The sequence below is a fragment of the Pelecanus crispus genome, chromosome 9 (genome assembly GCF_030463565.1).
Source record: "Pelecanus crispus isolate bPelCri1 chromosome 9, bPelCri1.pri, whole genome shotgun sequence".
NCBI lineage: Eukaryota > Metazoa > Chordata > Aves > Pelecaniformes > Pelecanidae > Pelecanus > Pelecanus crispus.
The window spans coordinates 14,978,243-14,991,266 of NC_134651.1; the positions used below are offsets into that span (position 1 = coordinate 14,978,243).

The 13,024-nt window shown below is 52.8% G+C and overlaps 1 protein-coding gene and 1 pseudogene across 1 annotated transcript; one reads left to right on the forward strand and one right to left on the reverse strand.

Annotated features, from left to right (window-relative positions):
- Nucleotides 1–1,508: 1,508 nt before the first annotated feature.
- PLAAT1 (phospholipase A and acyltransferase 1) lies at nucleotides 1,509–2,612 on the forward strand. Its single transcript, XM_009481331.2, has 3 exons — nucleotides 1,509–1,647; nucleotides 1,827–2,095; nucleotides 2,511–2,612. Exons 1-3 carry the CDS (start codon nucleotides 1,509–1,511, stop codon nucleotides 2,610–2,612), a joined length of 510 nt encoding a protein of 169 aa, XP_009479606.1.
- Nucleotides 2,613–5,165: 2,553 nt separating this feature from the next.
- LOC104032410 (putative cation-transporting ATPase 13A5) overlaps nucleotides 5,166–13,024 on the reverse strand; it is a 36,159-nt pseudogene continuing 28,300 nt past the window's right edge.

Here is a 13,024-nt window from a genome sequence, read left to right on the forward strand (position 1 = left end):
GCAATTCAGTGCTCCACCAAATTAACTGTTTCATGTCAACAGAAGCCAGAAAGATGATAAATCTTCTGCTGTTCTAATCTTCTAAATCAACTGGCTTGCTCACCTGACTTTTGAAATGCTGGGCTTTAAATGCACTGCTTAGTTCTACTCACCCAGAGGACAGTTTTGTTGATAGCAAACCCTCCCTTTCAGCATCCTGCACTGGCAATAGCCAAGGAGACAGCCCTGCCTGCTCAGCTGCCTGCGCTGCTCGCCCCTCGGCTCAGAGGGCTCTTGTGGGCACAGCCAGGAGACTCCTCTGATGTCCTGAAGGAAATTCCTGGGCCACAACACGAAAGACACATGAAAAGCCATCCTAGAAATCTCTTTGTCCTAAAACGGCCATTGGGATTTACTCTGAGCTCCGCCTCCTTTGCTTCCCTCCGCCAGCAAAGCAGCGAAACGGCAGCTCTGCGTTGCCTGGGGATGCTCGCTCACCCTCGGCCCAGCAGCGCAGCTGCCCCGGCTCGGCTCGGCTCGGCTCCGCACACCGGAGCCCACCCCCGCGGCTGGCGGGGCCCCGGCAGAAGCTCCCGGCCCGTCTTCCCCGGGGGCAGGAGGAGCTTTTCCACCCGGCGGGCGGTTTTGGCAACTCCCTCTGCACAGAGCGGCTGCTGGCCGGCTGGCAGCTCTCCGGGGACCGTGCAAGCGCCGCCTGCCCGGAATGCGCCCGGCTCCTCGCCATTTATAGCGGCCGGGAAGGAAAAGGCAAGACCCGGCCCGGCTTGCGCCGCTGCTTCCCCCCGGGGCAGCAGCCCGGCCACGGCAGCAGCGGGACGGGCGCTGGGGGTGAGCGGGGCAGCTCCGGGGGGATGCGGAGCAGCTCCGGGGGCGGGGGCGGGAGCAGGCGCCTGCCGGCAGGATGTGGCCCCCTCCGGGGTGCCGGCGGCGGGCGCGGGTGTGCCGAGCTCCCGGGGGTGCCCCAGAGCCCGGGGACGGGCTCGGCACCCCGTGTGCCCCCCCGGGGAGCTGCGAGCCTGCGCCGGAGCTGGTCCGGTACTGGCACAGGCGGAGCTGCCAAAGGAGCACGGCCGGGAGGGGACCGGCGGAGCCTTGCTGGGGGGGGAGCGGTGGGGACAGTTCGGAGCGCTGGCCCGGGGAGGGGGCCGTGCGGGGGGCGAGCCGGGGACAGGCGCTAGGAGCTGGATGCCGGCCCGTAATGGCTTCGCCCTTCGCCTGCAGCGCTGGGCGGGCGGGGCGGCGATGGCCGTTCTCGCCCTACGGCAGCGCGTCGCCAGCGGGCGGGAGCGGGGGCCCCAGGCCGGGCCCCGCAGGGACGGGGAGCGGCAGCGGCAGCGGCACCGGCACGCAGCAGCCCGGTGCCCGCCGAGCGTGCCAGGCCCTAGCGACCTTCCTGCCTGCCATCCCCCAGCAGATGCCCTGCGCACATCCCGGACCTTCCCGCTCCGCCGCGCCTCGCGCCTCGCCTGCCCAGCGAGCGGGGCATGTCCTGACCTCACGCGCGTGAGATGGCAGCCGTCGAGAGCTTCAGCGCCACGCGCCCCGGTGACCCCCAGCCTGGGGACCTGATCGAGATCTTCCGGCCAGCTTACCAGCACTGGGCCCTCTACTTGGGGGACGGGTACATCATCAACGTGACGCCTGTAGGTAAGGCTGGTGCAGCCCAGCAGGGTCCAGAGGGGATTTTGGGGTGACCCAGGAGCCCTGTCTCTCTCCATGGGCCAGTGGTGGACCCTGTGCGTGGATGGCATTTCCAGGAGCTAGCCAGAAGGTCTCGAGGGGCCAGATGGGGGCTGCCTGGCTCACCCCATCCCTGCCTTCCCCAGATGAAGGGCCCCCAGCCACATTCGCCAGCGCCAAGTCAGTGTTCAGCAGAAAGGCCCGGGTGAGGATGCAGCTCCTGAAGGATGTGGTGGGAAACGACACCTACCACATCAACAACAAGTATGACGGCACCTACACTCCCCTCCCGGTGGAGGAGATCATCCGGCGTGCCGAGTACCTCATCGATCAGGAGGTGTCCTACGACCTGCTCGGTAACAACTGCGAGCACTTCGTGACGCTGCTCCGCTACGGCGAGGGTGTCTCTGACCAGGTAAGTAACATGGGGTAAGCCCCTGCATGCCTCGCAGCGCACCTCCTTGCTGCTCTCTGTCAGCCCTGGCCCAGGGCACAGCCTGCAAACTTCATGGGGACAGCAAAGCCCCAGGCATGGGGTCTAAACCATCGCTGCCTCTGGCCTCACCGGAGACCCTGACCCAGGAGGCTCACTGTGGTCCCTCTGCACCCTGATAGTGCCCTCTTACTGCATGGCACAGCTCAAGGATAAAAGCCTGCCTGTTACCCCTTCTGCTTATGGGGCAGGTGTCTCTCGCTCATTTAATTGCCTTGATTATCTCCACCTGCTCTTCATTAGCATGCCTGGGGGTAAAAAAAAAAAAAAAACCACCACAACAAAAAAAACCCCACTTCATTACGTTTCCAGCCTGTGTTTTACTTCCCCTTTGCAGGCCAACAGAGCAATCGGTGCTATTGGGTTTGTAACAGCTGCCGCCGGTGCCTTCTCCTTGCTGGGCTTGCTCCGGAGCAGATCCAGAGAGCGACAGTACTGACGGGCCACTGGGATGAGCCTGGAGCAGGGCTGGGAGCCCCTGGCCAGGAGGGACCTGGGATGGTTTGTGGCCAGAGCTGCCACTGAGACTTACTAACAACTCTCTCGCCCTTGCTGAGAGCAGCACTAGCCTGTTTGCCATATCTGCTTTTATTTCATTGCCTGTGATGATTTTTGTGGTGGTCTGGGAGCACTTGCAAGCAAATTCTCCATCCTTGCACTCCTGGTGCTCTGCTGCGGGCTGGTATGGGCTTTCTACACACATGCTGGGTTTATCAGCTACATCCTGCGGGCCCTTTCTGTGAATAACCTATTTTAATGTTAACGTGTTTTGGTTTGTGGGTTTTTTTAATTCAAAGTAATGCAAAAGTATTGCTGAGGGTTTATTGTGTGTCCTCCAGCTGAGGGCCTGTGCAAGTGGAAAACCCCAGATTCCCAGGCCTGTGAAAGGGCAGACAAGGCATGTACCGTGTCGTGGCACCTGTGCCTGCGGTGAGATGCTCTGAGGGTGGGAGGTACGAAGGGCAGGCAGGTCTTACAGGCTGTATCCCTCAGTGTTTTAAATGACTGCTCTGTTTTTGGCATGATGGTGTTTTGCTCAGTTTTCTCCTGCCTGGAAAGCATCCCTTTCCTTGGCTTCTCTGACTCCCTTTCGGAGCAGCAGACCCAGTTTGGGGGGGTGGGGGGTCTGACAAAAAAACCCAGCTAGCTTTTTCTCTGACAGCTGTTTGTTCTAGGTTGGGACCGCTGTACTACTGAAATTTCCCTCTTCATCCCTGTAAGTGCAGTAATTGTTGGCATTGGACCTGACCAAGCTTACTAGATGATCTTTAAGGTCCCTTCCAACCCAAACCATTCTATGATTCTACTCCTTGGGCTGCCAAAGCATTGAGGTTTAAAGAAAGACCACCATGGATTGCAAGGGCAGCTGGGAGCCTTTGCCCCCCAGAGCTGGGGCCATCAGCTCCTCAGTGACCAGAAGTAGAGTTTAAGCAGTTTGTAGCCCCAGCACAAGATCGATCTTCCTCCAGCGAGCAGGAAGGCAAAGCCAGGGTCCCTGCAGTGCTGCGAGCAGTGTACCTGGAGAATGAGCTGTGCAGCACCTATGCCCCATCCCCAAATCTACAGAGCCCCGCTATTTCCTTGTCACAGAGCTGATGTGTCATTTGTCTTAGAAGAAAACTGTTCTGGAAAAGTGTGATTTATTACTCTTTACCAGGAGTATCCGGTTTGTGTGTTTGGAACCATGTTATTTGCAGACTGCGTGTAAGAAATTAAATCTGGTGTTGCTTTCACCACATGCAGCTGCCTGGACTGTAAGAAGAGATGAGAGCAAAAGAGCTCTCTGTAAGAGGCTTTCTATTTTTGACTGCTCTTGACATGTACATAACAGGATCAGAAGTTTTTTTTAAACATCAGTTGTTTCAATGTTTGAAATAACAAAGCCAAGACTTCTGGTTGTATTTTGTAGTGCCCTCTGTTACTACATTTAAATAAAGTTCCTCTTTTTTAATATGGGAAAACATACTATAATAAAACTGAACCTCAAAGTCCTTTTTTGCCTCCTGCAAATGTATCCAAAAGTTCTTTCATGGCTAAACTAATTGGGAGGTTGAACTACTTGAAAGAGCAAGTAGAGAGGGGTTCAGCTTCTTGTGCCTGTCCAGCAGCCGTGTGCCAGAGCATGTTAAAACCCCTGCTTCTTGGCGTGACCTAGTTAAAGCAGGAAGCCAAGGCTTAGCTCTGCTTTCTGCTGTGTGACACCAAACCTGAGCCAGGACCTGGCAGCAGCAGAGCTCGAAGTGGGGGGGCCATGTGCAGCGGCTGTGCTGTCCTCTGCCTTTGCAAGCTTGAGTGGGGCAGATTCTCGCCGTCCTTCCCAGCCTGGTCTTGCAGCAATCTGTGAGCTTTAACCTTTCCTGTACTCAGAGCATTATGTCTGCAAGAACTGGCAAAGGACACTGGGTGAGGGCAGCGTATACACCCTCTCACATCTGTAATTCACTCTGGGATGCAAGAAAACTGGAATTACTTCATCTGGGGAACTTTCTCGTAGTTCTTGGAAGGTGCAGCATTTCCTTTAACTCGGACTTTTGCAATTGTATGCATGTTCCTCTGTGCGGTCAAGATTAGGTCACTTATTTTGGACTGCCTTTCCATCAAGCCCAGTGGAAGCCCGATGGGTTCAGTGACAGGATTTGGTGGAGCAGTGGCTGAAACACAGAGTGAAAGTGTGACTTGGAGCAGCAGAAGCCATTGCTTCGCTGTATTCAGTATTTCTGAGCCTTTCTAGGAGATGTTAATGCCTGAGACCCACTGTTGCCATGGAGTAGAGTCAAGGCTGTTATTTTACCAGCAGCCAAAAGAATAATCCTTGCTTGTGTGTGGGGGCACAGCCAGCACGGGCCCGCCTGCCGCTGAATGGATGGGTTTGTGCAGGGACTTCAAACAGCTGAATCTGGTGTGCATCAAAGGATGAAAACACAGGCTGTTCAGTGCAAGCCGGGGAAGCTGCCAGCACTGCGCAGCCCCACGCCCAGCTGCAGGGCCTCGCCTAGTCCTCAACACTGTATTCATGGCTGGGGTTAATATAAATCTCATCCGTGCTTTTTGCTGCAAAGTCTTTTGCATTTACGGGAGGCCAGCTGGGATCCCTCTGGAGCATCCTCTGCCATTTTTGGTACTGGCTGTTTGACTGGTACCCAAACCAGGTTAATCAGCAGCCAGAGGTGCTTGTTCTGCAAGATAACATCCTGTGGAGTGGCGTGGCGCAGGGTCAGTGCTGTTGCCCTTCACTAGAAGGGAGGAGCGCTCAGGGACAAAAGCCATCCCTTGCTACACATGCAATCCCCCTGAGCCCCGCAGTGCTGGATGGCTGCGTGCACTCCCCTTCAGTAACACGGCTGCCAAATGCCACCCTCCTCACCCACAGGAAGGCTCTACTCAGTTACATCAGGACAACGCTGATCTCAGTCTGTTTAGCTGAAGGGGATAATCAAGGGGCAAGATTTTCCTCCTGGGGCTGTGGGACAACCAGGCGCTGCTGCTCCTTGCAGGGGCCAATACCCAGTGCTGGATACAGCTAGCCTTGACCCACAAAACACTTTAGGGCTTAGTCATTACTGCAATATCCAGCTGCAAGCCAGCCTCTGGCCTGGTCGATTGTAGGACAAGAGGGAAATGGTTGTTTCAAAATCACTGCCAAGCACCTGACCCGTGCTGCAGTCTGCTCCCCTGCAAGCCAGGGCAGCAGGCTCCTCCCAGACAGCTGCACTTCAGCTCGCTCCCTTTCATAAAGGCTTAAGAGATGTGGTCTAAATCCTGTCTGGGGCTGCATAAAATGGATTTGACTGATACACATTGAGTCTTAAGGGAAAAAAAAAAAAAAAGCCTGAGGGTTTATGCTTCTGCAGGAAGAGAGTGTTGCTGCAAATGGGGGTGGAAAGACCTGACCAGACGCTGCTCCTGTTCACCTCCAGGAACAGGCAGCAAACAAATGCACTCACCTCCATAAAAAAAGATACACAAAAGGTGACCAAGAGCATCAGTAAGATGTAAACTCTCCAGATCACAGGGAACAGCAATTAGGTTTAAATGCCTTGCCAAGATTTGCATCTGTTCCTAATGATTTGAGAGGATGACTAACATTTTCTCAGTGGCAGGCATAGAGGAGGCAGTAGGAAGTGACAGTAATTCCTTGTCACAGAGATCTTGGGAGGTTTCGTGCCAGATTCCCCATGGCACAGAGCCACCTAACTCATCTTGGCTACTTAAGCTACTGCTGAGACCTGCAGACTTCTGGGGAGCTGCAGCTCACACAATGTGCAGCTCCTCTCCTGTGTATGTCCATCCTAATGCCAGGCCTCCACCCAAATCCATCCCGTGCAGGACGGCTGGGGACGAGCTGCAGGGCTCGGCCATTGCTGATGTTGGGCAGCACAGCTGGAAGCAGCTGCCTGCACTGTGCCCTGGCTGAGTGCCCGGGGGGGCCGAGGCAGCTGTGGCCCCACGTGAGTTCATGGTGCTCCGGGGGGTGGGGGGGGGGGAGCGGCAGCAATCCCTGCCCACTCGCTTCTCCGGCCAACAAGCCTCCTCCAACATGCAAAACCACAATCCAACCTATTGTGCTTTTCTGTTAAGAAGAAAAGCTCAGCACGCTATAAGCACTTTTTCTTCTCCTTGTTGCCACCCAGTCTTTAGAGGAGAGGAGGACTACCTCATTAATCAAGCCCTTGTCATAAGGATGTTACAGAAGTTTGAAAGGGTTGCCCAGTCAGCATCAGATCAGCAAATTCATTTCCAAGATGACTGTAGCTGTAGCTTCTGCTCTGTACACTTAGGTAAAGGGTCAGCAAAATATGTGGCATGAAAAGGAAATGCACATTCCATTTGCACTTACCTGCATGCCACTGTACTCAGCATCAATGTCGGCAAAGAAGAGGAGGAGGCAGGTTGCAAGCTGGAAGGCCAGGAGGACTGAAAATACATCTGGGGAAAGGAGAGCATTTGTGGCCCTGGGAGGGAGCGGGGTTGGTGACCAAACTCTGCAAATATGTTGACAGGAGCCCCAAATGCTAATGCTGTAAAACTGCCATAATGTAAAATGCCTTTCTTTCTTTTCCCCCGCAAAAGAAGAGCTGTGGAATTGAAACTAGAGGAGCTACTCCCCAGCAGCCTGTTGCAAAGCTCAGACCACCTACACTGGTTTTTCTTGCACAAGTGATTTGGCACGTTCTGAGTCTTATACAACCACAGAAGACTGCCTCGAAAGGGCACTGCTGGGAGCTACACGAGCATCCCTTCCCCTGCGCTCGCTCCTTCACGTGCTCAGCTGCACGCCTGGACCGCAGGCAGCAGAGGAGGCTGCTTGTTCTCATGGGCTGCCCTCCCAGGGAGGCCCAGGTGCTTCTTGCACCCAACAGGGTGCAAAGGTGGACATCCACAGGAAGAGTTTGTCTGGCTTTGTATCCTCTTCCAAAGGAGCAGGAGGCCACAGAGTGATGGCAAACGGCTCAGACATCTGGAGGTGCCAAACTCCTGGCAATTACCAGGAGCTGAGCATCTTAAAACTAGCTGGTAAATTGGGTCAACAGCTCCCAATGGCCTCCTGGCAACCTTCTCACTGCCAGGGAGGAGAGGGGACAGGGCTGAGTGGGTGGCAAAAACAAGGGAATTGCTCTTTGCTTCCTCCTAGGGATTGTCCCCAAACAGGGATAAAACACAGAGAAGCGTGTGCAGATTTCTCAGCTGACAGCGTCCTCTGTCCCATCTCAGCCTGGCTGCTTGCAGGGCAGCTTCTTTCAGGTCTCACCTGTCTTCTGCAGGTGATCAATGCCCTGTGAAATGCGTTTGGGACCTGCCTTTTAACAAAATACCTAACAAAATCAACTCTGCTAAGATTAAGCCAAGTCCTGCCCTCTCACCCATGAGCTGCAATTGCAAAGAAGCTATCAGTCAACCAATGGCTAGAAGGGCTAAATCATCTCGGCAAAACTCAAACAGAAAAAGAAAGGTTATTGTGACAGGATTTTAACAGTGATATTATCACGGGCTTTTCTCTCGTCTATAGGAATGGAAGTCAGGCAAGGTAAGACTGTGAATCTCAGAGGAACTCTTTGATGTGTGTATTTCAAAACAGATATATCTGATCCTCATGTGCTCTCTGTGTTCACAATAATACACAGTTCTGCTCTAAATCCAGCCCATCATCTTCTGGAAAGCATACGTTTCTCCAAAACAAGATGCAGTCTCCTTTTTCAGCTCTGCTGCTTATCTCTAGGAAGAAGCTAACATAAACAGTGTTCACTGAGCTTTTTTAGAAATGGAGAAGTAGGAGCTCACATACACCAACAATTATTTAACATGCCAGTCAGCAGTGTGGGTACGGAAAAATCCACAGCATCCCTTCCCTAGCAGCCTCTCCTGCCAGGGTTATTTTGGGGCAGGAATGAGAGTCTGTGGAGCACATGCTACTCCAGCTCTACTCACAGTTGGTATAGATGGGCTTCCAGAAGGGTTTTTCCCTTGGAAAACACAAAGGCCAGAATGATGCGGTTGATAAAAGACCGTGGCCACAGCGTAATGTCTTTGTAACCGAGGGCAGTGCTCTGGGCACCGCTGCTGGCAGCGTTTCCCCCTGGGCGGGTGGGGGACATGGTCTGGTTCCCTGGAGAGCGATGTCTGTAGGGTAACACCCAGCGTTTTGTTCCAGCTCTCTCCAGCAACAGTGAGCTGCAAACAGCAATTCCCTTTTCTTTCCGACCCAGCCTACTATAATCAGGTATTGCCCATAGGAGTGAAAACGACATGTTTTAAAACAAACAATAAAAACCCCCAACCCCCCCAAAAAACTCAGCTTAATTTTCTGGTTTGTGCCAAAAAAAGTGGGCAATGATAACAGTGTTCAAGAGACATGGTTATGAAGATGCGTGCCCCAGCTGCCTGCACACCGTGCCGGCACGCTCGGCTGTGATGCATCCATGCAGCCGCAGGGAAACGGCCCCGCTGAGCCCTGCCGTCCGGGAGCATCCCCACCGAAACGCCTCGCTGGGCCTCCTGCCCCACCGGTTCACTTCTGTGTGACAATATGCTGGTCGTCAATACATATATATTATATTATATATTATATTATATATTATATAACATTATAGATATATAATACAGTTGGGCTCTGGAATATGGAGAGAGACTTTTTACCTTTCACAAGAATGGAAACGAGACGGCTTCCGAGCTCGCAACTGCTTTTAAGCCAAGCTGGATTCCAGAAAAACCCAGCCCCGGGGCTGTTTATTTCCCGGAGGAGCTGGGCGGCCGGACCCCGGGGGAGGGCAGCCACGGGGAGTGGAGGGGCGCAGGCGGGTCCCCTGAGTGCCCCAAGCCGCTGCCCGGTGCCGCCCGGACGCACCGGGGATGGGCGCCCGCCGCAGCACGGCGCGGCTCCAGGGCACCGGCACCGCCGCTTCTGTGTTTCCAGATGGGCAGCGCCATGCATGCTTCAGAGGAGGCGTTTGAAAAACACGCGTGTGTCAGCCCTCGGGCCGGCCCGCTAGATTTCTGTGTGGCATCTGCAACAACTTAATTTTGTCTTGGCAACGCTCTGCCGAGTACACGCACAGTTTGGGGGGACAATTGTCCCACTCAGGTCCTGCGGCGTGCCCGGCTGCAGGCCATGGTGAGGCGGGAGTGTCCCCACACGCAGCAGCAACCTGGTCTGCAAGCTGGGGATCAGAGACAAAAAGAGAGACTTACCTCTGGCTGGCCAGCGCTACATACCAGGGCTGCTTCCAAAAGGAAGCCACAGGTTTGCATGCATGGAGAGCAGCAAGGTAGGAGACATGAGCTGGCTGGGAGGCGACAAGGGGCCGGCTTTGGATAGGCTTCAGTCAAGCTCACGGGAGAGAAACTGAAGACATTCGCAGTCTGTGGCAGCTCGGCCCACCAACGTCCCTCTGCATTTGCTGGGCAAGCAGAGCCACACACAGACCCCCATCCACTCATCACTGGTAACTGCTGCAAAGCCTGGCCCTAATAAGCAGGCAAGAAATGGTTTGATCTCCACTCTTTTCCATCTGAACCTCTTCTGAATCCCCCCCTCTGGAGAACACACAGAGAGAAGATGGGGAATATCATCGTCACTTGAAGGTGGGGATCTCCAGCGGAGTCTAAGAGCTGTACTGGGTCTCACGCCAGGGACACACAGGGGACCAGGAGCTGAAGTTACACTGTCTGAGTCCCATGAACAGTCAGAAGAGCAACTGCTCCTCTTCCAGTCGAGTCTCACATCCAAACCCTGTCGGTTATGTACAGAGTTCTGCAGCCATGTTTGCAAAGGACTGTGAGCCAAATCCCACACTCTGGGAATTGCTCTAGCATCAATGGTTATGATGTTACTGACAGCAGAACTTGGCTCCTTGTTTTAATTTTTATTGGGAAAAGAAGTCAACTATTTACACTCAGGCTTTCACACAGACACAGCTGGCTTCCCCGAGCTGCTTACTTGTTAGGCAAACCAAAAGGGTAATGACGATGTCTTGTATCAAACACTGGCGATTCCCAAAGATCTGCAGTTGCTGGAACAAAACCAAAAACTTTTAAAGGCAGCACCACCTGAGAACTGATGACAACTTTGACGATACAAACTGTAGCATCTGATGCTATTTCAGAGCAATGTCATGCCACAAACTGTAGCATCTGATGCTCTTTCAGAGCAATGTCATGCCAGCAACAGCAGCCTCACAGCCCTGATGCACCCCTATGAAGACTAGCAAGCCCAGCTTGTAGGCTGTCAGCTGGGTCCCACTGAACGAACCCCTTGCTAATTCATAGCGCTTGTGGGCAACCCAGTGGCATTTGAATGTTTTCCCGACAGATACCACTGTCCCTGGACCACCCAGATGAGGTCACGCACTCCCAGCCCACAGTAATAGCAATGACAGCCGGAGTCTCACTTTGTGCCAGGTTTGAAATGTCTTGAGGTAGTGGGGGCATGGACGAAGTTGGCGTGCCCACCCTCGTGGCTGGGGAAGCTGTCCCCATGTGGTGACCCACCAGTGCTCCCTGCTTGTCCCCACGCCTCGGCTGTACCTTGCAGATTCGCAGCAGCTCACTCGGTTTTCTGCCCTTCACCCTCCGCGGGACCGCGCACAGAAGATGTGCGTGAACTGAGGCAAGACAGGTGCCCAGAGTAAATCCATACATTAATTTCCTTCGCTGTTTTTCTTTTCATGGATTAAAATTTTAGAGGATTCATCACATAACTGGTGATACACAATGGTAATTCTTCCTTAACTACCCTCCTTCATCTGCCTGAGACTCCTTTTTCAAGATTTCTCCAGCTGAGAGAGGCAGCTGCTCTCCCAAAGCCCCTGTTTTACAGCAAGTCCTGCTCCTGGGCCTCCACCACCCAGCTAGGCAGGACTTGCCCCCCCTTCTATTTCCCTTTCTTCTTTTGGAAAAGATGAAGTTTTATCACTGGGCTTTTCCCCTGATTCTGGGGGTCCCTACCACCAAGCTACCCCCTGCCAGTAATTATCCAGCTTTTCACATCTTTGTTATTCCTTGAAGCCCTGTATGCCTTTTCTTCCCTGCCAAGTAGTACCACTAAAGATAAAAACCTATGGTGAGCATAGCGCACTGATAAAAGATGGGCATGAAACACCCAAAACACCAGAGCAGTACCAACAAACTGAATCAGGCCATGAAGGGTCAGGTATTTAACACAGCAAAGGAAGCAGCCAAAGCAGCTCGACCTTCCCTGCTCAGAACACAAAACAAAGCTAAAAACCCCACTTACAGCTACACTACTGCGGTTTTAGTGCTACAGGCAGTTTCTGCTTCTAAGGAGGGTAACTCCTTTTTTTAGGATCTTTAAGAAGAATAGAAAACAGTTCAAATTCCATATACAAGTATTTTGGCCTTAAGATACTGCAGAGCCACTTAAGTACCCTTCATCTGCAGTGTTTTTTTTTCTTTGGTTTTATTCTGCAGCCACAATTTTTATACCTGGATTAAGCTGCTCTTTCTTTTTCATTACTAATTTGCTCAACAGCTCTGGGAATCAAGCGCATTTCTACGCAAACAGGTAATTGTCTTTGCATAAATTCAGTTAAATGGCATTATTACTGGCTGTTCCATGGCTGTGTGCAGCATATGGATATCAATATTTTAAAGTGATATGACACACGAATGACATGAATGACAAGCAAATCTATTCTGTGGTCACTGTTATACCTGCCCTTTCATGTGACTCCCCTGCTGTACCTGTTGCAAGAATATCAGCCACCATGGGCAATGCTCTCCTAAAACCACAAAAAAACCTCCCATCACTGGTATTTGAGGATCAAAACCAATTCAAAAACCCTTCTGCTGTATTTTATATAGTTACTGAGGAATTAGGTTTGGTTTAGCAGCATCCTTGAGGGTAGGGCCTGCCCACTCGCGACCCCACACGCTGAGCTCAGAGCAGGCAGCAGCACACTGGGACAGCACCAGGGCAGCACCCAGCAGACTCACCTGATCAGCGCTGGCACACGCTGGATGTTGGGGATTTGGGAGGTGAAAGGTGAGGCCATGGATGCCTCCTGCTCTGACAGTGATATCCCTGCATGGGCCATTTTCAAAGCCTGAAATCCACAGGAGTAAGAAGATGGAGAGACATCCACCCACCCCTCCCACCCCGTGCAGTATGTTTACTGGTGCTTTACAAGTTTTGCTTCAAGTGTCCTTTGTAATTGATCTTCCTCTATTCTGTGGTCCAGCTGATCTCATTTTCCAGATATCTTCCCTTCCCTGGAGCTTAAATATTTATTTTGTTCATTTAATCCCACTATACCTATTTACAATCCTTTGAACTACCCTGTATGCTGTTTGCCTCACCGGAGTTTGTGCATACCTTGCCTGTTAAACAGTCTCCCA